General features: G+C 37.3%; 1 protein-coding gene across 1 annotated transcript in view; it reads right to left on the bottom strand.

Moving 5' to 3' along the window:
• SV2C (synaptic vesicle glycoprotein 2C) overlaps nt 1–23,595 on the bottom strand; it is a 115,359-nt gene that overhangs the window by 70,762 nt on the left and 21,002 nt on the right. The window contains exon 2 of the mRNA XM_032096360.1: nt 14,521–15,224. Coding sequence (XP_031952251.1) covers nt 14,521–15,100 — 580 coding nt within the window. The 5' untranslated portion in view covers nt 15,101–15,224. The remainder of the gene's footprint in view (nt 1–14,520; nt 15,225–23,595) is intronic.

Raw genomic sequence — 23,595 nt, 5'->3', positions numbered from 1 at the left:
CTCATTCTCAATATAGAAGTTTTTTACAGCACTTATCATGCTGCAGTGATTCTTGAGCCTTCAAGTGTGAATTGCAGCTGAGTAACCTCTGTGCTTAGTTCTCTAATAGTAATAATTCCAAAGTGACAAGCCTTTGCGTGACAGACCATTTTGCTTTAACAAGTTTTTTTAGCTGCTTAGTTCACAAGACATTCTGGATATGCTTCACAGTCAGTAAAAAAGGACAACTTTATCTCCACAATAACTAAAGAATTATATAAATTCACAAAAAGGAAAATACTAAATTCCAGTGAGACCACTGGAAAAAGAAAAGACAACCTCATCTCTTCTTCTCAAACATATTGAGCGCTACAGAAACATTAGTGTTTTCATGAAGGCAAAAAACCTAAAAAATATTGTTTCAACCCAAAACAAATTTTTTAAATTATTTAGTTATTTCTAAAATTCTGGTTCTTTAGTACTTACGTAAGAACAGAACTCAGGGAAATACTCTGATGTACAAGCTACAAAAAATACATATCATACAACCGATAGCTCACTGCAATCAATTTAAAACAATACAAGAAGTAGCCCCTCTGCTCCATCAGTAGGAAAAAACCCCAAACAACCCAAACAAAGAAACAAAAAAACCCCCACCAAACCCAAGCACCACTTTCAAATATGCCTACAAAACATCTGATGACATTCAGTCAAATACCAACCCAGAAATTCCATATAAATAAAAACCAAATTAACTGTGTCTGGTGTTCACACAAAATGATCCCGTTCTCAAACAGTACTGATAAACTGCAATACAGGACCTCAACAATGAAAATCAAGAATATGGAACTTAAAGAAAAGACAAGCAAAAGTAATATCATACTCAGCTGACCATCATACACAGGAAAAGGAAAGAACAAGTAACTCAACAGTTCTTCATGCAAGCCTCTTTATGATTTTTAAGATAATGAGAAAAAACATTATCATCTGCACAAACAATTCAAAAAATACAGGTTTGTAATATTATGACAGGCATAATTTGATGATTGATTCAGTAAAAGAAAAATTGTTGTGAGGGAGCCTAGTACTGAGTTCTAAAGAGAAGTGTCACAAACACAAAACAAAATATAGAGCCTAAGAAGGTATTTGAAAAAATAAAGGAAATTAAAAAGAACATGAAACTGTGGGTTTCTTCCGTATTTTTCCTTTTCAAAAGACAACTTAACTTGAAAAGGGAAAAAGATATAGAAGTCAATATGGAGCCTCCAACATAGCTGGAAAACAACTAAAACAAAGTGGACGGGACTTCTGGCATATTTAAAAGGCAGAAAGAACCTAATGCAAGATAAAATTTGACAATACATAATTTTATGTCATCAAAATTTTAGACTGAAGAATACTTACAATTTATTTGTCTCAACTTAACATTGAGACTTAAGTAAAAACCATCGGATGGCACGGCTACCCAAACTGATCAGCTTGCTCTTCCAAAAGTCAAAGATGAGCCAAGAATATTTTTTTTTCTTGGAAGGAAAGGAGAAGTGAGAACTGTTCTGTCCTCTCCATTAAATAAAGAAAACAAAACAAAAACAACAACCCAACAAAAAAATCCCCGAACCACTTCTTTTTTTCCCCCAGGAAAGCAACTTGCTTTCCAAGTCAGGAATCTACTCCAGTGTGGATCAACCCTGAGGGAAATCACAAAGATGAAAACTCATTGCTGGAAAGGTTTGATCAAAACTTTGCTAGTCCTATAATAGGAATACTGTCCATCAATGGGTCCACAACAACCATTCACACAAATTTCATTCAGTTATTAATGGGGGGATTTTTTGTTTGTTTCCTCTAGCATCCTCATATTATATTTATGTGCCTAATTTTGGTTTGTTCACTGTACCTCAATTGTGAGATTTACAACCTGCAGCGCTTCAGTTTAATTCCATCATGAAAAAATTGGCATTTTTCTGCCGTGTTTCCTCTCCTTGGGCTAATGAGACTAATTCTGGTTTACATATTTAGTGCAGACCAAGGTAATGTAGCTCTAGACCTTTACATTATCGGTTCATTTTGAAAAACATCGTATTTTCTTGCTCTACTTTTCTGTATGCTGTTAACTTTCCTTACAGTTCTAGTGACATTCACCTTACAATATATCTAAAATTTACACCACCAGGCGTGCTGATACTTTTCTTTACTGATGAAATAATACTCAGTTTCAGAGTATTACTTCATTAGTAACATACATTCTTGTGTACTCAGATATTATTTTAAATGAAATACTGTAATAACAAAAGGAATAACTGCTTCTGCTTGTCCTCATATCCAAATTAGATAAATTAATAAATTAATAGAAGAAGGTCAGTAGCTGCAGAGATTGTGACATGTAATGGATTACTTGCTAGGATGAGGAATTTTCTTCACAGCTGCATTTGCTGATAAGGCAGCAGTACATTGTCATCATCACTTCTGCTTTTAAAATGTTATCATGTCAATAACTTAAGTCTTTAAAAAAACTGTTACCTTCTACCAGATGCTAGCATAATTTTTATTTATTCCATGACAGATTTATCAGAATAAAAAATTGATCAGAGTTATTCCATTTCTTCATTGGATTAATTTATAAATTAGATACTGACTGTCATTATTTCAGGAAACAGCAGCACACTGCTATTTCATACAGCTATTACTTGGTTAGATAAACCAACGATTCATTATAGAAAAAAAGACTAAAGCACTATTTTCTTGCTACTTTCAACGCAAATGGTCAATCAGCATTCAAATTTAACAACATGGAAATGTAAAAACCAACCAATACATGGTATTTTGCTTCCCATATAAACAATATTTTACAAGCTAGTAGCTACCAATATGCAATATACAGAGCACAGACATTAACATAATATCGGGTAATCCCAGGTGATGACGTGAAGCTGTTGACAGATTCCCTAGGTGCTATCATTGAACATACTATTTTCACATTATCTTTTCCTTTGATCCAACAATTCCCTCTGGCACTAGCAAGAAAATCCTAACTGACATGCTTTGGATAAAACACACCTAGTTAAGCTGTCCTAGCCCCCCTAATTCCTGTTTTATCCCACTGCAACTGTGGAGGTTCCTCTGGATTTTTTCTGCTCTCTGATTTAGATGCTAAATTCAATGCACTCTTTGTCCATCTCTGAATTGACCCTGTCATGGTAGAAATTGCTGTGACTTTGCAATTTGAAATGCACTTCCATGGCAGTCCTGGGAATCAGAATGATTATAAATGCTGCATATGTTTGAACAGTGCATAGCACTGTGCAATGAGCTAGGATTAATTAAATTTCAAAGCCAAAAAATATATTTCACTAAAGCTTTAAATTGCCCATGCAGTCATCTACATTAATCATCTCATTTCATATCAAAACTGTTCATTTTGGCCACATTTTTTATTGCCTGAATATTAATTTCTTATTCAACTAGTCCTGCTTCTGACTCTAAACAGAGCACATCCCATGAATATCACTAACTGTTAATTAGTGTTGAATAAAACAAAAATCCCAATGTATAAAAATCTAAATTAATAACAGATGCATCCAACTCGGCAAATCAAAACTCATGATACTAAGAACTAATTAACAAAACTACAATCTCGGTGGTTTCTGTTCAATATTTAAGCGAACCATTGGTTGTCTTTCCAGTGTTTAATCAGCCATTAAGTCTCTTTTCTATAAGTATATCCCAGTGCAGAAGTAAACTTCTTTCCTTGTAAATGGGAGAAAATAGCTTCTTTTTATTTTATTTCATCCATACAGTGGCTGTTACCATCATTGTTCCAATGAACTGGAAGGGTGGAGGAAGAAAAATTACACTAGGAAAACAAAACAGAAAAGAAACCTGAAACAAAATTAAAGAAAAAAACCCTAAAACCAAACCTTTTGCTTTGAGAAACAGACATTGAGTTAGGCTGAAACAGCTGTTTAGAAACAGCTTACCAAAATTAATAAGGCTCTGAAACTCTCACATTTCCCAGTGTCTGGCAAGATACCTGGTCTACCTCACCTAGCACAGAGTTGCATGAGAGTGAGAAAGGAAACTTCCATCCCACATCTTCTTTCTGCTTTCCAGTTTAGAGTCAATGAAACAGATTAAATCATCCAATGGCAGAATTATGGATAACGGATCAGAATAATCTTCCATGTGCTGCCAATACACCTGCGGGTGCTGGTGAAGCTAAACAGGCTTTTAAATTATGTATTTACAATAGTACCAGGAGGCACTGTTATAATGTCTAAATGGAAATTTTTTTAGATGACTGCATCTATCAGTTTATGATCTCCATTTAACAAGACTTGCTAGTGGCAGCTTCAGAACCAACCTTGAAAATAGCCCTGAATTCCAACGGATTAGGAAAATACTTGTTCTCTGTGAAAATGAGCAGGTCTGACAAATGCCAGACAAAAACAATATGCAGCACAAGAGAGTCACACACCACATGGGTTATATTCATCCATACTCCTCAAATTCATATAAGACTCTCCACTTCTCGCCAGTATAAAGCACATAATTTCTGTCCAGACAGACTGATATGAAGAAATTTGCAAATGGCCACCTTTGCCTATCATTGAAAATGCAGACCTTTTTTAACACTGTGGATGTAAAGCCAGTTTCACTTTACACCATTTTCTTAATTTTTCTACTTTACAGTACTCTCCCAATTTTCTACAATCCCCTCAAAAAGTTACATAGAAACACTTTTCTGCCTTTTAAACAGGTTTCTGTGAGTCTTTGAAAACATTTTGTCCACTACATGTTGATCCTGAGTAAAGTTTACTTGTTAAGAAAAGTTAGGATAACTTGACATATGTAATGTGTCACCAAAACCTCTTGGTATTTTTTTCATTCACCTGGAGCAGACTGGCCGATGCTGTTTAAATATGTCATAGGTTTAGCAGAGCCAGGGAACAATATTTTCCCTTTGGTAGTATGGAAGTGCCCATCTATCAGTGTGAGTAGTAAGCAGAGTTGCTCTGAGTGTAAAATCTAAGATTCCCTAGGAAAAAAAAAAAAAATGTACAGAACTTCCCTAAGTTACCCATAGTTCTGCTCACATAATACATCTGTGAGTAGCTCCTCCCCAACTCCTGTGGCCCGTTAATAGCATGTGAAACTACGAAATCTTACATTTATATTGTTCCCTTATATCAAGACTTCTGATTCTGTATAGGGCTGACAAAGCATTGAAAAATGAATAAGAATAAATGCAATCAAGAAACTTTATTATTAATGTCAGTAAATCGCGGTATCCTGGACAGATTTTTAACTGCCATTATAGCTTACCATTATATTCATGCAAATAACAAGTAATTGCATGAAGAGAAGATTTTTAAAAACATACACATGCCATATTCATGTATCTGTTCTGCAGTGACTCTGTATTATTCCCTTGTGTAAGTATTTGTAGTATAATATTGTATAACCCCCACTTTGGTGCTGCCTCAGCTATGAAAGTAGTGATATTCCATACCTTTGAAACAATCATAAACTGATACTTCAAACAAGTGAAACAAGTGTGTACAGTGAGAATTGATGTGCCCATCACTAGGAAAGAATTATATCTGCAGTAAAATGCAGCCAGATCAGATTAAAAAATTATTTGTGTTCCTTTCTTTTCAGCACTGACACTCCCTTAAACAAGTCAAAGGTCTGGAATAAGAAGTTATTTCAAACTGTTTCTACAATAACACACAATTTTCTTTCAATTCGTCAAAATACTGATAGTGTAAGATAAAAAGACAAGTCGAACTTTGACAGCCTCTAAAGTCTTGATGGACTAAATTCAAGGATTACATGTATAGGAAGATATTTACTCAGCTGTGACAACAAGCCATTTAATTATGTTTGTTCCATGTCTTAATGAAGTTCATTAACACTTTCTCCGTGAAAATATTTCTTCTTCTTGACAAGGAACTCATGCATTCGCTCTTTAATTTCATAGCTCAGCATTTGATGCAAGATGCAATATTCAAAGATACACAAAAAAATGTGAAAGCTTGCAGATTATAACTAAACTCTGCCACAGAATTAACCAGAGACTTGGAAGAGATTGCACCGTCATATTTTAAATGTTCAGTTTGGCTAAAAATCTCTGTTTGACGAATTGATTTAAGAAGCGATGTATTGTCAACCAGGGACCCCATGGCAGTTGAGAGAGAGAGGAAAAAGTGGAAGCGACAGCCAAATTAAATGTGTGAAATCAACATGGCCCTCAGGCTTTTCCTTTGGGAAGCAATTCCTTTTTTTGGCCACTTTTGTAAGACTATAAATTAATTTGACATAAATGGTAAAATTACTGATCTGTGATGGGATAGGCAGACCCAGAAAATAACCTGTCATGAGCAAAAAAGCAGCCCAGAGATACTAGATTATTTTAGACAAAATCAATCTCTGAGACAGAGATTTGAAGATTACTACAAGCAGTAATGATTTAACTTTAATCCTCTGTGCAAATAAATGGTACAAGAGGCTGGAGAGTAGCCCTTGGAGAGGGATATGGGAGTTGAACATGAGTCACCAGTGCCCTGGCAGCCAGGAGGGCCACCTGTGTCCTGGGGGCATCAGGCACAGCATCACCAGCCGGGCAAGGGAGGGGATTGTCCCGCTCTGCTCTGCACTGGGGCGGCCTCCCCTCCAGTGCTGGGGGCAGTTCTGGGTGGCACAACAAAGAAAAGACATTAAACTATTGGAGAGTGCTCAAAAGAGGGCAATGAATATGATAAAGGGCCTTGACGGGAAGCTGTATGAGCAGCAGCTGGGGTAATTTGGTCTGTTCAGCCTGAAGGAGTCTGAGGGAAGACTTCATTTCAGTTACAGCTTCCTTGTAAGGGGAAGCGGAGGGGCAGGCACTGATCTCCTCTCTGCTGAGAAGGGACAGGACCTGAGGAAGTGGCATGAAGCTGTGCCAGGGAGGTTTAGGTTGGATATCAGGAAAATGTTCCTTCCTCATGGGCTGGTTGGGCACTGAAACAGGCTCCCCAGGGAAGTAGTCACAGCACCAGCCTGACATAGCTCAAGAAGTGTTTGGACAACGCTCTCAGGTACATGGTGTGATTCTTGGGGCTGTCCTGAGCAGGACAATAGGTTGGACTCAATGATTCTTATAGGTCCTTGCAGTAAAGCTGCATGCAGAAACAACCTGAAAAGGAAAAACATTTGAAATGGGTCTGTTCACCATCTTAATACTGGCTTCAATAAGGTGGCTTGGAAACAACATTGTACTCAGAAAAGGAGGGCAGCTACGACCCACCTTAGACAGTGGCTTACAATGGGAGCATGCACCAGCACAGAGGACTGAGTACACTGTAATTTATTAATAGTTCAAATCTGTGCTCCCAGTTCCTGTCTTGTGACAGGCCCACGATGTTCCACGTCATACAGGTTTAGTCCAGTTCATAACAGACAGAATCATGTTGCATGTTCCCTCCACTGTCCCTTTTTTCCCCCTCAGAAAAGAAAACCAGACATGACTACCATTTTCACTGGTCTGTATATTGTAACAACTTAGAAATTTTAAGGGTCTGTCTCTTAATGTTTCTCCTTCAAATAACTGTGTTTGGAAGGCAAGCAGTAGGAGGACTTTAATAATGTCATTGCAAGGGAACTGAACTGTACCAAAGGTGAACGGCATGCATGATGGCATTTGTATTTCTGGCATCTCCTTCTGAAGAAGTAGTACATTAATCCTACAGACCAATTTTCACCTTGCTCTGGAATATTTAGAAGGCATTTCAGTGACTGCAACTCTATTTCTAAATATTTCTATTGCTGCTAAAGATTTATTACTACTATTAACTGTAAGTGCAACAGACTCTCACTGTTATTTCAGTGGGATTCCTCACAAGCAAGGGTCTGATATGCCTCCCATAAGTACTCTTTACCTGGATGCTTTTCTTGTGAATATATACCAGATCATATATAAGTACCTAACTTTTTTGATATCTGTGCTCTCTTGAATAAAATGTATACCTTGGCCAAGTGTCCACAGTAAAAAATTAGATATAAATCTCTTTCCCTATCCCTGAAGTATAAAATAATTTAAGCAAAAACTTCAACATGCTCTCCATAATAAAAAAAAATACTTTCCCCCAGAATTTTCAAGTGTTTAACAGTACATCTACTAGCTCAACACAACAGTAAAAGATAGAGTAACAGAGCCTGGGTTTCCTTTATTTTATGTCACTTGTGATGTATTGTGTCATAACAAATGCAGTACCATACTAATAACTGGAACATAACCAGAAGACAATCATCTTCTCCCACTGTATTTTATGCAGGAGCATGCAATAAATCTCATCCATCTCTAATTACCTCTACTAATATTCAACAAAAAAAGACAACAATGCTATACACAGATAACTACTTATGGCAGCAGAAGGCATTTTACTCACTGCGGTGTAAGGACAGTTTTGTGACAATCTATTAAAATGCAAACCTCTTAACCAGTAAATAATCCCACCAGGCATGTAGATGCATCAATATTTAAAAAACTCTCCTGTCAAACTCAGGTTCTGCAGCCCTTTATTCACCAACATTTTATCACATGCTTCCAGGTTTCTGCCAGATCTCAGGAGGAGAACAAATAACTCAAGCTAAATGATTTTGCTGAAATTAATTTAGATAACTAGTCTGTGTTTGAAAGAGCAAGCCTATGTACAATCCATGAGTTCTAACCCGCCTTTCCTTTAAAAGCTTACTGAAGTGCAACAGCTGGAGAATGTGTTTTAGTCATAGGTAGGTGGAAGTGTCATACATTTGCAGACAACTATTTTTTCATTTATGAAATCAGAAAATTTTCGGTCGGGGGGGGCTTTTGAAGAGCTTTTGTCTGACCTCTGCTTAAAGCAGGGTTACCTTCAAAGCAAGATTACTTTGCTTCAGGCTTTCAGTCAACTTTTGAAAATCTCCCAAATATACCACAGTTTCACTATGCAACATCTCCCAGTGGTTGACCACCTCACTCTCAACTTTCCTCATTTACCAGATGATCCTTGATTGCAACTTCTAACCTCTTGTGTTCCTCTGAGAAAAAATTTAATCCACCTTCACTGTAGCTTCTCTCAATTTTGTTGCCAAATAGTAAAGAGAGATTCACCACTTAGACCCCTTTCCTCCACACTAAACAAGATCAGATCCTTTTGCTTCTTCTTGTATTCTGTGTATTCCACTCCTCTTGTCACATTACTAGTCCTCTACTAAATTTGCCTGAATTTGTTAATCTCTTTTCAGGTGGCTCCACAACAAGACAATATGTGGGCTCACTGTGTTGAGAATGGAAAATAATCACTCCTCTCTGCTTACTGGTCACATTTGCCAATGCAGCTGCAAGGCAGTGCTTCCCCATGTCGACTTGCTTCCTACTAAAAGCCACACATCCTTCTGCAGAGCTGTTTGCTACCCAGCATTTCAGTGACTAGCCTGTACCAGTGATTTGAGTTGTTCTGTCCCAAGTAAAGGACTTGTATTTGTCATCAATGCAAGGAAGGTGTTTGGTGAATATAAAGTTGTTGAAAATGATCATTGTAAAACCAGAATCAAATTAAGTAGCAAGGATCTGGCAAGCCAGTGCTTCTGTAAACTAAGAAGTGGAAATATTCAGTGGTCATTTGGTATTCTTAGCAGAGCTTGTAAGCACGTTGCACCAGCTACCAAACCTCAGGAGAGCACTTCTTCTTGTGTAAAGAGAAAGAACTGTCTGGATTAGAATTACGCTGGTTATGTTTGGTACAATTTAAAACAGATTAGGCATGGGAAGCACTGTTATCAGAACAGCTAATGTGCAAGTTAGTAATCAATGCAGAATTGGTAGGCTGTTGTCGCAGACTGAGAACTTCTTCTGCCCAAAAGACTTAGTTATGCCTATGATACTTTTCTTTCTACAAATACTACACAAAATTTTATTATTAAATCCAGAAATAACAGAAAGAACCTGTATATCAAGGTATTATTTGACACTAAATGTGGGGTTTCAGAAAATAATTTAGTTTTCAAGGTAAGCTGTTTGTTGTTATTCATATTCACAAAACTTGCATTATCAGTCCAGTGATTTGCCACAATACTTGCAGTTTTTAGATGGAAGAAACTGTTTGTATGACTGACTCATCAGCTAAGAATGTCTTTTACATATAAAAATTATTTCTAGTGTATTGTCTATGAACCTGTATCAAAGCCTTGATTAACACATAGGTTAGTGCAATGGTAAGACAGAACAGAGTAGAAGACTATTCACCCTCAAGAAATCATTTGGTCTTAACTTCGTACAGAGGATCGTATAGGGATTCCAAACAGACCAGGGTGACTATTAGAAATCACTGAGGAACAATTGGCCCCCGTAAAGGATGGCAATCAGTGAATAAGAGTGCTTAATCAGTTTTCAGGTTTTGTTGGTACACATGCAAAAGATAAAAATAAAATGTTTAAAGTTAATCACTAATCCTGAGATGTTTAGACAATTTTTTCTAGTATTGAGGCGGATGGGCCTCTGAGCAACCTGATCTAGTTGAAGACATCGCTGTTCATTGTAGGGGGGTTGGATTGCATGATGTTTAAAAGGTCCCTTCCAACTCAAACTATTCTATGATTCTGTGATAAAGTACAAAAAAAGGATGGAGGTGTCTGAAAAATGTGCCAACTGATGCTGTGAAGAATGGCCTCATGGACCAGCTGAGCAGGAGTCAGCCTGTATGTACTGGTAACAGTGGTGACAGCAGTGCAGCTGACAAGGGTCCTGCACAAGGGTGAGCACTTACAGGTCCCATGGGAGAACCAGTGACAGGACAGTCAGGAGTGGCGTGGAATTCTGAACAGATAGAGCTGGGAAAGACTAGCTTTTCCTAGCTTAGGAAAAACAATGTTTCAGTATTTCAGATACAGAGATGCTGAGGAAAGAAAAGGCCGTACTATAAACTTTACAGGAAAAAAAACCCAAAACAATTAAGAACAATCTGAATGCAAAGACCAATCTGAATGCAAAGACAGAGAAAAATTAGGAAGAAGAGTATACCCAAATCACAGCCCAGAAAATTAACTTAAAATCAGTCTGTTTCTGATGGGTAAAACCAAAGAGAGAAGATGCATGCAGGAAAAGAGTTAAAACAGCGTCTCTAGACCTGAGCCTACAACCTGTCTCATGAGAATACAGCCTTGCCTCATCAGTGTCAGAACCCAAGAAGTCACTGTGAATCCACTTACATGCACGAGCTGGCAAGTACACCCAAGTCATGTATACAGCAGGGACACCTTTTTCTCATGCTTAGTGACATGTCACTATAATCTGGGAGAATTTAAGCTATTCAACTTCCCTTTTCTTAAGAAAATCACTTACTTGAGATGAAAAAATGTTTTATTATTTAATTCAAAAGACAACTTGAAACTAGTTCATGACATCATCACACTCGTTATATGACTTTATGGGCTCTGAAATGTTGCTGGTGATCAATAAAGTGATCTCAAGCTCATTCAAGGGTCAATAGGGAAGGATTTTGGGAAATTGTCTTTGTGAAAGTGAATTTAAAAAAAAAAAAATGCAACAGGGAGACTCCATGAATATCGTCACATGTTTTTAATTAGCTCATGTTCCCTAGTAAATGATCATGGCACGATGTATGAGAAATCAGTTTTACAACCAAATCAATGAATACTTTTTCAAAGACAAAATAAGATGTTCGTAGTATGTATCTTAACAGTCTAGAAAATTGCCTGAATAATAAATATTGTGTATGTGTACTAATTTTACCTTATAACTCTTAGCACTAGTCCTATGACTTTAATATTCTAACAACATTAGAACCTTCTGGATTATGGGATTCTAATAATGAAAAAAAGAATTATGCCAGTCTGGAAGACCCCAGTTAGGATGTACTTATAAAGTGAAATCACAAGCACAAAATAATTGAAATGCACAGCTGTGAGGGCCCTGTTATGACAACATAAAAATGCTTTCAGTAAGCGTTCACTGCTACAATTAATATTTTTTAGTACTGGAATTAAGGTTATGCTCTCTGCAAGCAGTATACCTACTTTGTTTATAAGCAATATGTACATTGGTATACTGATGACTTGCAGCTTATGATATATTTCTAGTAGCAATGAGTAAGAAATATTTTTTTTTGGTGAAATTATTGGTAAAACAGTCACGTGTTGCAATGCCTTCAATACACACTGGGAAAGAAATTGCTTATCTCTGTTCTTTCGTGCTTTTGTCTGTTAATCTTTTAGTACATAATTATTTGTTTGTTAATACCACAACACAGAGGCTAGTTTTATATTATTGCAAAAGGAAGATACAATTTCTGTATTTTAGGCATGAGAATACATTAGTAGCACAGCTGAATTTTCCAGATCTGTTACCTTGATTTTGTCAACAAGCATCATTTATACACAACACACACATTCATACTTGTAACTATGAGGTATTTAACAGCTTCTGTACTGAATTTTAGCTAAATATTTACGAAGTTATTCCAATACATCTCAAGGCAATATCATAAGAACTCCAGTGACAGAGAAATCCTCAACCTTATTGACATGGGTCAGAGGCCAGGAGCCGGATATGAATACTCATGGCCCCTACTGCTATGGGGACAATATTCCCCGCTCCCAGTTCCAGACACCTCCATAATCCTTAATGCAGTTGTTTAAGTAGAATACTATTTGTAGAAAATACAATGCAATATGAATTAATTGCAGAGGGATTTGGTGGTTACCCTTATGTTTTATTGTCCTGGAGGACACAGACAACTTTGAGTGCTCCATTTGTCAAGAAATGTGCATGTGGTAAAACAAACAGGTTTATCAAAAATTAAAAACTAGGGTTGAGATAAGTAATTTTTGTTCCAGCAATGTAAAAATTAGAAAAATTAGAAAAAAATATAAAAATTGAGGCGTAGATTTTAAGGATGTCCTCAAAATCATGTTAAAAAAACCAAGTTGGGAATTCACTACTTTTCAAAGATGCATTGTATGTTATTATCTGCACTGATTCATTGACATTTATCTAGTGATAAAGGTTTGCATTGGTTTTGTTTCTCATCTTTCTTTAAGAAGTAGACCTGAAAGCTCACAGGTCCAAGCATGACACATACAATGTTGGCGTTTTGTGTAAACAAGCAGTACAAAACAGATTCTTTGCATTTGGCATCTTTAACCATAAAAACTTTAATAATGTATTTCCCTCCATTTTAAGTTTAATCACTGCACTGTACATATATAGGCAGAGTACTTCTTACAAGAAATGATCAAATGGCAAGCAATGACTCAAAGGACACAGTCATCAAGGAATTCCTCACCTGTTTCCACTCATGATCCTGTCACCCGGAGGGAGGCTTAGAGATATAACTGGGGGAGACTGCAGTCCACTGTACTGAAACCCAGAGAGCCAAACTGCTGGTATCAATATGTCAGGAAACTGAGCTAAGCTAAAATGAGATCTGTTGCAACAGAACCATGTGCTGCAAAGACGCAGGGTACAAGCAGAACATCTGCTAGAAAACACAGGCTTCTAAATATCTTATAAGGAGTCCTCCTTTCCTGTAATAGTCTCCAGGCCCAAGTCATTATCTGCAAACATACATTCCATTTCCTGCTCTGTTACAATTGCCCAGGCTTCTACCTCTCCTCTTCCTTGGGGAACCATTTCTATACCTTTTCTTCACAGCCCTGCCCCATGAGAACATTGTTTTTCCTGCTGTGCCCAGGCATGTCCAGGGAAGACAAGCATGGACCTGATTGCAGAACTGCTGCTGCTCTCACTAAGCCACACAAGGCTGGCTCAGACTGCCTGTTTCCCATACCATAGGAGGGGGAACAGGCAAGGGGGTGAGACATGGCCCATCCTCATCAACAGAATGGACACACAAAGCACACCCCAGGCTCTTGTTCATTCTTTTGTCTCCCTGACGCTAAGTAAACATTATTTTCTTTGGATGCTAGAGAGCAGTCATTGGTATAAAAAGACTAAAGACAAAAAGAGTGAAAGGTTATATTATACAGCATTTTCACTGGAAATTTTTGCGTTTTCCAGATTGAATTTCATATCACCATTGGAAAGGCTCACGTGCAATGTGAAAGTGTTGCTGGACAGTTGTATCATCTGCTCTTTATTACACCTATATAATTTCAGCAGGACTCCAGTTCTCCATTTGTGGGCTGGTTTTGTGGTTTTGCTTTGTTTTTAGAATAGTTCATCTGGACATCTACTCTTGTATATGAGAACAAAATTTGTCCCTCTCCTCTTAAGTTTTACTGTGGAGTCTTTCTCTTTAGTGATTTATTTACCAACTAAGAAAACAGTCACCTAAAAAATAAAATTACAGTATCCATTAAATTCTTTACGAATGTTAATCAATGTTAATTACCATTAATATTAAAACAATTTGTGGATTTCTTGTTTATATTCAAGACGGACATATTTTTATATAAGCTTCTATGTTGACAAATACACATTTAGGCTTACTGTAAGCAAATATCTTAATAGCAAAAAGACAGAATGAAGACTTTACTTACCAAGCCATCCTGATCCAGAATTGGGTATACACATATCTGTTTCAGCACTGGGCAACACAAATCCAACCACAAACACTTCAACCCCATCAGCCATTAGGGCCATTCCCAACACAAAGAAGAGGGCCCACTGGAAACGACCATGGCCACATTCTTGTATTATCAATTCATATTGCTGTGCTAGCTCTTCTTCATCAGCTTTCCTCTCGGTTTCCAGTTCATGACGATCCTTGTATTCATCACGCATAGACTGACCTAAGGCCGCCATGTCATCTTTACCCTGCCCCATGCTGGGGATTCCCTGATACTCCCCTTCATAAATTTCATCATCTTCATCATGTCCTTCAGTTGCTTCACTTGATCCTTCATCATCATTAGCTTCTACACCATAATTTCCTCCTTGGCCATAGTAATCATCGTCATCTTCCTCATCCTGGAATCGATTGTAGGACCTCTGCGTGTAGCCGTCCTGGGCTTTGTCAACTGCTTTATTCACTTTCTTCACTGCTTGCCTCTTCACCTCTTTAGCAATATCTTTGGCCCCTTTCACTAGCGAAGTCCTATCTTTGTATGTGTCCTCCATCCTGTATCAAAGAGGGACTGCTGTTAAGCTGCAAATGCACCTGCCAAATATTGTTTGGAATGTCTATTGCGTGTTGGACATCAATGGAAAAAGCCCAGGTACAAGTGAAATTGTAATATTCAACCTGCAAAATATAAGAGAAAAGAAGTTTATACTTCACTATTTTTAGATGTCTCTTCACACTGATACAGAATCATCCCAATCTTTAATTAAGCACTGGACATCAGAACACAGGATTTTGAATATAAAAACCTGTATTTTCTTCAGAGATACAAATATCACAGGTTACAAGGAAAATATGCTGAAGATAAATTTATTATCTCTTTCAGTTTTCAGAATTCAATTTTTTACTCTCTAGTCTCAGATACCAGGTTTTATTCTGAAAGAAACCAAGTAACTCCATGTATCATACATCATATTGACTGTGTCCGCAGTGTCCGTTCCCATTTGAACTCCCTGTTTTGTAAGAAAGGGCTACACATACTAATTTTCTCTCAATGACTTACCATGAAATATCTCTCCAGCCTGCTACTTAACACAAATCCTGCAGGAAGTTAATATTCCTCCAATCTGTATGAGTGTCTCGAAGCTGACTGAATTTGGCCAATGCATTCACAGTACATTCACACTGAGTCTTAGCAATATGAAATCCCACCCTAAAAAATTCAGTGCAGGGAGCTGTGTGCGTGGAAGTGGTGGGACTTCCACACTCTGGAGATTCCCAATACCAAAGTCATGGACAGACACATTTCTTTTTTTGCTATCTATACTGACAGTAGCAGAATGGAGCAACTGTGTATTATCAGTTAATGCATCTCAGGGTGTGTTAGTTCCCTAATGATAGCTCCCTAGCATGAGTTCCCACTAATCAAGCTGCATGTAGGCACCAAGACACTTCACCCCAGTCCTCCTCGCTGCTCCCCTGCTGTATCTCTCTGTCTTGTGCACCTCAAGGTAACAAATGCAGACACAATGAGTCAAGAGCAGTTTGCTTATTAGACTGAAGACTAACCATTCCCTTCTTCTCTGTGCAATTTTCAGGCATATTTGCAAAGCAATTTTATCACCATACATCTGCACTCTCACTAGGAGCAGGAGAAAGAAATGGCAGCAGTGTGCAAGCACACAGAAGGAAGAAATGCAGGATCATTCTTTGGCAACAGTCCATAGTTAGAACAGCTAAAATCAATTACAAAACTGCACCATTACTCATGCGTCTAAAGTTAAGTGAGTGTGCGTGTGTGTGTGTGTGTGTGTGTGTGTGTGTGTGTGAATCTGGACACTGCAACAGATTGTAGAAGCCTCCCCTCTGGGAGAAAGCAGGCTAAAATTTCTGTATCAGTGCTTCTAAGAAAACACTGCCTGCTTCCTGCTTGGGGAAAAGGTTATTTTTAACCATGATCATTTTAATGATCTATTTTCCATCATTACCTCAGAAAAATGCAGTAACACAAATAAGGAGGCTGTGAGATATGATGCAGGAGTAAAAATGGGTGGAAATTTCTGAAGTTAATCCTATTACCCTTTCTAAAGCAGTGTGAACTGCCCTCAGAGCTTCATGGGAGAAGACCAGCGAATTGCTTTGAGAAGTTGTCCTTCATTTATTCTATTGCATATACTGTCTCCAGAAGTATACTCCAGACATGAGTTTTAGGACTGATAGTGTTTTGAGAGATAGGAAAAATTACAGACTGCATTAGATAGACAAAGGATGTGATTATGACACAAGAAAATGAAGCCTCCAATCATATAGACATGACTTTAGAAGCTAAAATATATTTCCCTAGCTTTTTAAAAATAGAAATTCACCTATAGTAGAAAACGCCTTTATTTTTAGTATCTTCCTTGAGATTAATTTCATACACTTTGAATGTTTCTCAGAGAAATCAGATGTGATGGCACTATTCAACTATTAATGGGAACTGAAGCATTTACTGGAAGAGAAATGCAGCCTTAAAAAAGCCATGATGTAATATTTATGACTGCAAACTGTAGCCTGAGTTTAGGTACGTGGTGATCCTTTTAAGTAGGTCATCCTGGTGAATGTTTTATGCCAAGGCAGTTTCTCTAATTCACTTTTCAGTTTTCAAGGTGCTCCTTAGAAGTTATCCCTTACGTGCTGAATTAGGTATCTGATCCTTACCTGTGTGTGGCTACAGTATCTACTAGCTGTTGGTGAACATGCAGTGCATCAAAACATTCACTGGATCTGCTGAAGCCTTCTACAAATACTTTCAAAATCTTCATGAACTCCTAACAGGTACTTTTCTGAGTGTTAATGAGTACAGTGTGTTACTAGATTTTAGGTAATTTTACAAAGTCCATGCAATCCATTTAACCTAAACACTGAATTCCTCTAATTCTTAGACTCATATTTGTTTATTTTTGTTTTTCCAGTGAGTACAGTCTTCTTTTAAGGATTTTTAGTTGTCAAATTCCCTATTACTGCAGGGTGTATCTATACAGAGCAAAGAAAGCAGGAGTTTAGGAATACCAAATGAACAAAAAGTCCAAGGGCCAGCACTGATAAAACCATGCTTTGCTCTTCTGTAGAACACCTATCTCATGAGTTCAACAGACTCAAAAAAGACAAATTTGAAAAAGTAACAAAACTTATGACACATTTTGTGATAAACCAGGTACATCAACAAGGAATTTCACCTGTTCAAACTCATTAAGAGCATAACTCTTCTGGCAAAAAACCTGCACATAGACAGAGCAAAATTTCTGTCTGGGCAGAAATCAGAAATTTCTGTCTATCTTGCCTTAGTTTCCAAGCCAAATGCTTAATTTGAACACTGCTTTTTTAAACAGCTTTGTTTTCTCAATGAACTGAAATCTGTGCCTTAAGGTGATAAGTAGGAAGAGGAATAATTTACAGCCCATGCATGATAGCTTCCAACCCTTTCAATTATGTTGGACTGATTACTACAAGTAAGTAACTGGAAAGTCTGAAAGAGTAAGGATTAATGACTACCTGAGTAGCATAAAGCAGCAAAAGCAGAGATGATAGTCTAGCCATATACTCTTCTTTGTACCAAATGATTCATCCATCATGTTTGCTGGCTTTCACTAAACCAGGCACCACATTCCTATTCAATTCCTTCAACTAAAACAAAAACAAAACAAAAAACCAAACCAAACCAAAACAAATCCCAGGAAAGTAGTGTTTCTACCAGAAATGGAAATACTACTTCAGGACAGACCTACAAAAACATTTTTCCAAAACACTCAAAGATGCACACACAAAATAAAAATCAAGTTGTTCTTTTACTCTAATATTTATTCTAATATTTATTCTTTTCATTCTATTACATTCATAAATTTCAGTATATTTAGCATTTTGTCTAAATTGTGCTACATCTGAAATAAAGGTTGAACATCACAAACTAAACCAGTGGAATCCCATAAAGATATAAATCTATGATGAGTTAGAAAACTCATTCCCACAAAGACTGAGATCTTTGCTCAAGCTATGAGAAGACTCACTGAGTATTCCAAACAGTGATATTAACTATATGCATATCTTGAGATAATAAAGTCTTCAAATAGATCTGGAACTCACACTCAAATGTGCATTTCACATACTCCTGGGAATTTTGTATAGCATCTTTTCTGCTTTTCTCTTGAATCTGTAATTCCTTTCCAAAGGAAAAAAAACCAGTAAAACTCATTCCTAATCAAAGTTGATGTCTTTTTAAATGCATATTTTTCTTGACATTTTAATTCTGGTTTTATTTTTGGTTTTCTGCTGTTTGTGCTGGTTTCTGCACAAACAGGTGGTTTGTGTTTTCCAAGTTTATCTGTTGCTAGAAATTGGTCATCATGTGAAGGCATAATCTTTGGTTAGATCATAACTACTTCCAATTTTACTACCTTGATGTGCCAAATGATTTTCTATCCTGGGTTAAATATAGGCACTTGAACTATGTTAATTCACAAGCAGATGATGCTACTGTCTTGCAAGTGTTCTCAGTAATTCAAGAAATAAAACAACACACCCTTGAATTCACTGGGATACCTGCAAACTTCCTCCTCATCTCTTCATGTGCAAAGCCTTTGCTTATTTTTTCCAGGGTAGTACTTACTTCAGTATGACCTAATAAAGGATAGATTCCTCAGTTAAGGGTATTTATTTATAGAGTTATTAATTTATTTAAAATAAATAAGAACTGGCGTCAAAGATGGTGTGAAGCAGATTCATTTTGGGTAATGTTAACAGATTAAAAGATAAGTTTCTGTATTTTTAGTAAATTTTCTTTCTCTTCTATTGAGAGTCACATACCCGTATTCTTCTAGCTCAAGCTGCAGTAGACAGAAATGTGTATAATACTGCAAGGCTGCAGTGCCACCACCCGTGGCAGTCTCCAACCCTCTCCGATTTGGATGTTAGTCTCACCACTTGTCCTGTACGAGCATTTGTCACTGCATCCTTTCTGCAGACACAACACACGTACACAAGATGAGCATGGAAATTCATTTATCTAGTACACATCAACGACCCTGAGCTCAGCATAGACAGGGTCTTCATGGTACACTGCCATCTTTTTCTTCCCATTTTACTACTTTCCTTCCTCATTAAACCAGCAGAGATTACTGTTTCTGCACCACATTCTCTACCTGCCCTGTTCCTCTTAAACTATTTAACTGATTTACTTAATTAGAAAAAAACAGGTGGAATTGCTTTTAGCCTGTTTTTACTTGAAATTTGATAAACTTTATCAGAAAAAGGGAACATATTTGCCTGAAACCAAAATGTATGTGGACATCGGCCTATAATAAAAAATGTTATCTTTAACTACCCCTTAGAGCCTCAAAGTAGAACCAAAACCAAATAATGCTAATAATTATTTCCATACAGTGCTTTTGATCTCAGGGCTAATTCTTCCTCACTTACAGCTGGATACATAAGCATGAAACCAGGATCTGCAAAAGCTCTGCTTAAAGCAGTACAAACCAAAAATCTAACAATGAAATCAGACTAAATACACATCTAAGACAAAAGCTATAAACTCTGTCCGTTGAAAATTGGGAAATATTAACTGAATAATCTGTGATAAAAATTCAATAATATTATAAAAATAAATTCTCCAAGGGAGGCAGAGTGGGAAATTGTAGGTGCAAAGTTAGGAGGTGGAACATCCTTCACTTTGTACTTCCACTTTATTAGTCCTCCATGCATTACTTCTATGCTCTAAATACCTTTAAAAGAATATCCTGAAGAAGGGTGATGCCCTTTATGAGCACCATTCCTTTAACATTGACATGGTCATGCCTAATTAATCTCATTCTTACTAGATATACTCAGTCTTCCAAACCCCTTTGATCCACAGTTCCACCTAAGGTCACAGACTGGACTGAAGATTCATCTATGCTCCACCCTCTCTTATTAAGCTTTCTTTTGACCTACAAAAAAGCTTTAATACTGACAGCAAGGGAAGATGTTATCCACTCTCTTGTTGTAATAACAATATCTAATTCCTTAGAATTAGACTTAGTTCAATGCACCCCTAACAGGCTAGACAGTGTTATGAAACTGATAGCCATATCTACTAATTAAATTGTAGCAACAAAACTGTAAAGACTCTGCTATGGAGTGGTCCCTTCCTTCATTTTTTTTAAATCAAAAGCTTACTTTTCTAGGAAAAGGTGATTGAACAAAGCACAGGACATGCTTTGAGATGTCTTGCTGTCTTTCGCACAGTAAACTGTTCACAGAGAATAGCACATACAAAGAAAACTTTATTAATCTGTTGGTTTTAGTTTTGTTTTTGTTTTTTTAAAATCTGATGCTTGTTAGTTGTTTTGCCTTACTGTACATTAAATACCAGAGTTTTGATTGCTTTTATCAGTTTTGCAATCAATCTGATCACTATTTGGCTACTTCAAGTTTCTACATGTTTTTACCTGGCAAACACACACACAAAAAAAATCTCATTAAAGACAAACTAGGATCATCTAACTGTCCTTCCAACAGTGTGGTTTTAATTTGTTCTTTGAATACTTGACTATGTTTCCTGTGGACTTCTTAAAAGAGCATTTCCAGGATCTGTGTTGAGTGGTGGCTAACACAAGTTGAACACATAAATTTGTTCAACAAGACTTGACAAAAATCAGACCACAATCCAGTCTGGATGACGTAAACTAAGTCTCATCAGTAAAAGTTAATGAGATTTCACACTGTACCCACATTACCTGAATGACTACCCAAATCTTAGGAAAGTTGAAATTTCACTATTTTTAAAAATTTATTTTTAAACAAACATATTTAAACATATATATGCACTTTTAAGGCTGCCTTAAAAGTAGGGAAAAAAAAAAAAAAAACATAAAGCCAAGGGATATCTCTCTTCTCATACCTACTTCTCCTGAAAATTCACTTTCATCATCAGGATATGTGCTTCCTATGTACTTTGTACTTTTCAGTTGTCAGAATCACAGTGGAAAGCATCATCCTGCATTTCAATAATGAAGGAACAGAACAAAGCTGTTCGGCAAGCAAGTTTTCATTGCTCAATGTTAGCAATCAAAAAAAACCCTCTACCAAAAGCACACCAACTAGCAATTTCTGTCTAATATCTGCCATTGTCGTGTTTGTTGCTGTTCAGAAAGCAGACTTCTTCTCTGAAGGTAAAGGCCCACCAGCAATTATGAATCATTTGAGATCAAAAGAAGGCAGAAAAAATTTCCACTCAAAAGAAGAAGAGAGAAACCAGGGGATAGGTATATAAAAAACCATAATTTAAATGCATCAAGACTGAAGTTCTAAGAACAATAGCCAAGGAGTCCTACCCTGGAAGTAAAATAAGAAAATAATGCACTGTGGAATGTCTCCAGGGAATAAAATCTGCAAATGCAACAGGACAAGCTTCAACCACTAAAGCAGCCATTTCTGAAATCGCTTTGCACAAATCTGTGATGTGCGGGTACTTTGAAACAGCAACTGTACAAATACTAGACTGACAGATGCCACAGAATAACACTGGAGCTTAGGGAAAATTCAGGAAGGTTGAAGGGCATCTTGTAGGGTAAACTGTATTACAGGCTGGAATTACGTGTCTTTCTTTTCTTCCCGAAATAAAAGATGCAAGCATTCTTTATATTTTAGGAGTAAATACAGGGTCACAGTTTCAGATCCCACTGGGAAAAATTTTCTGAAAACAGTCAGCTTTTCATTCTGCTGACTTTCTGCTGGGGCACACCATCCCTGCGCCTGCAGAATGAGAGTCTCAAGACTCTTCTCAGTTCTGCCAATTTTGTCTTTATCTGATGCCGGTCTGTGTTGGCCTCCTCATGGGGAATCAGCTGCTGTGGTCAATAAACCCAGGTAAGACAGTAGTGGTTGCTTAGCGTAAGGTTAAAAGGTACGTCAACATCCTGTTTTTTCATCCATGCTCCCTTCCAGTCACTTCGCTATTCACTCAAAGCACATATTATTTTTTCTTTATCTTTAACATCTGTTGCATTTTATTGTTTGTAACAGGATATGAAAAGTTGGGGGGAAAAAATCCTTTTTAAGAATTCCTCAGTTCTCATTTCCTTTGCTACATTTTCAGGATGCTGGTTGCTGAATTTGGTACTTCAGTTTTATTTTCCTGTTTCACAGGCTTGACACCAGACTGATGCTAGATCTGAGAATCCCAAGCAGTCATGTTGACCCACTCCTCTTTCAGGGTAAGGTTGTCTTTCTTGAGCAAACAGACGAACTATTTATAATACTTTTTATGACTGAAAGCCTATTTCCTCATTGACCCTGAGAAAAAATCCTTATCCAAATATGTTGTGAAAATAGATAAATACTAAAATCAAGAATAACATCGTAAGTTTTGCTGGTGAGGGACTGCTTCAACTATGGAATCTGAGAAGAAACTGAGCATACATCAGTTTGACCTAAAAAGTGAGGGGGAAAACAGAGTAATTTCAGGTGAAAATTAAAACAAAATGAGCCTGAATGGAAAACATGAAGTACACCTATGAGTCTAGCTTAAAAAAAATAAAAGTTATACAGGTAAGGCTATGTATAACTCTATTAATAGACATACGTAGTTAATACATTAGGCATACCTATGTTTACATGAAATGAAATCACAGAACCATAGGAATGGGTCAGATTGGGAGGGACCACAGTGGGTCACCTTGTCCAACCTCCCTGCTTAAGCTGGGCAACCCCAGAGTACATGGGATGCATCAGAATTGCATCCAGATGGTTCTGGAGTATCTCCAGTGAGGGAGATTCCGCAGCCTCCCTGGGCAATCTGTTCCAGTGCTCCGTCACCCACACAGTAAAGTGTTTTCTTATATTCAGGTGGAATTTCCTGTGCATTAGTGTCTGCCCATTGCCTCTTGTCCTACTGTGTGGCACTGCTGAGAAGAGCCTGGTCCATCCTCTTGGTACTGCCCATTCATAAACTGATACACACTGGTAAGATCCCCTCTCAGTCCTCTCCACGCTGAAGAGGCCCTGTTCCATTAGTAAGTGGAACCTCCCTTGGAGC

Source organism: Corvus moneduloides, chromosome Z (genome assembly GCF_009650955.1).
Source record: "Corvus moneduloides isolate bCorMon1 chromosome Z, bCorMon1.pri, whole genome shotgun sequence".
NCBI classification, from domain to species: domain Eukaryota; kingdom Metazoa; phylum Chordata; class Aves; order Passeriformes; family Corvidae; genus Corvus; species Corvus moneduloides.
This window is presented reverse-complemented; position numbering and strand designations above follow the sequence as displayed.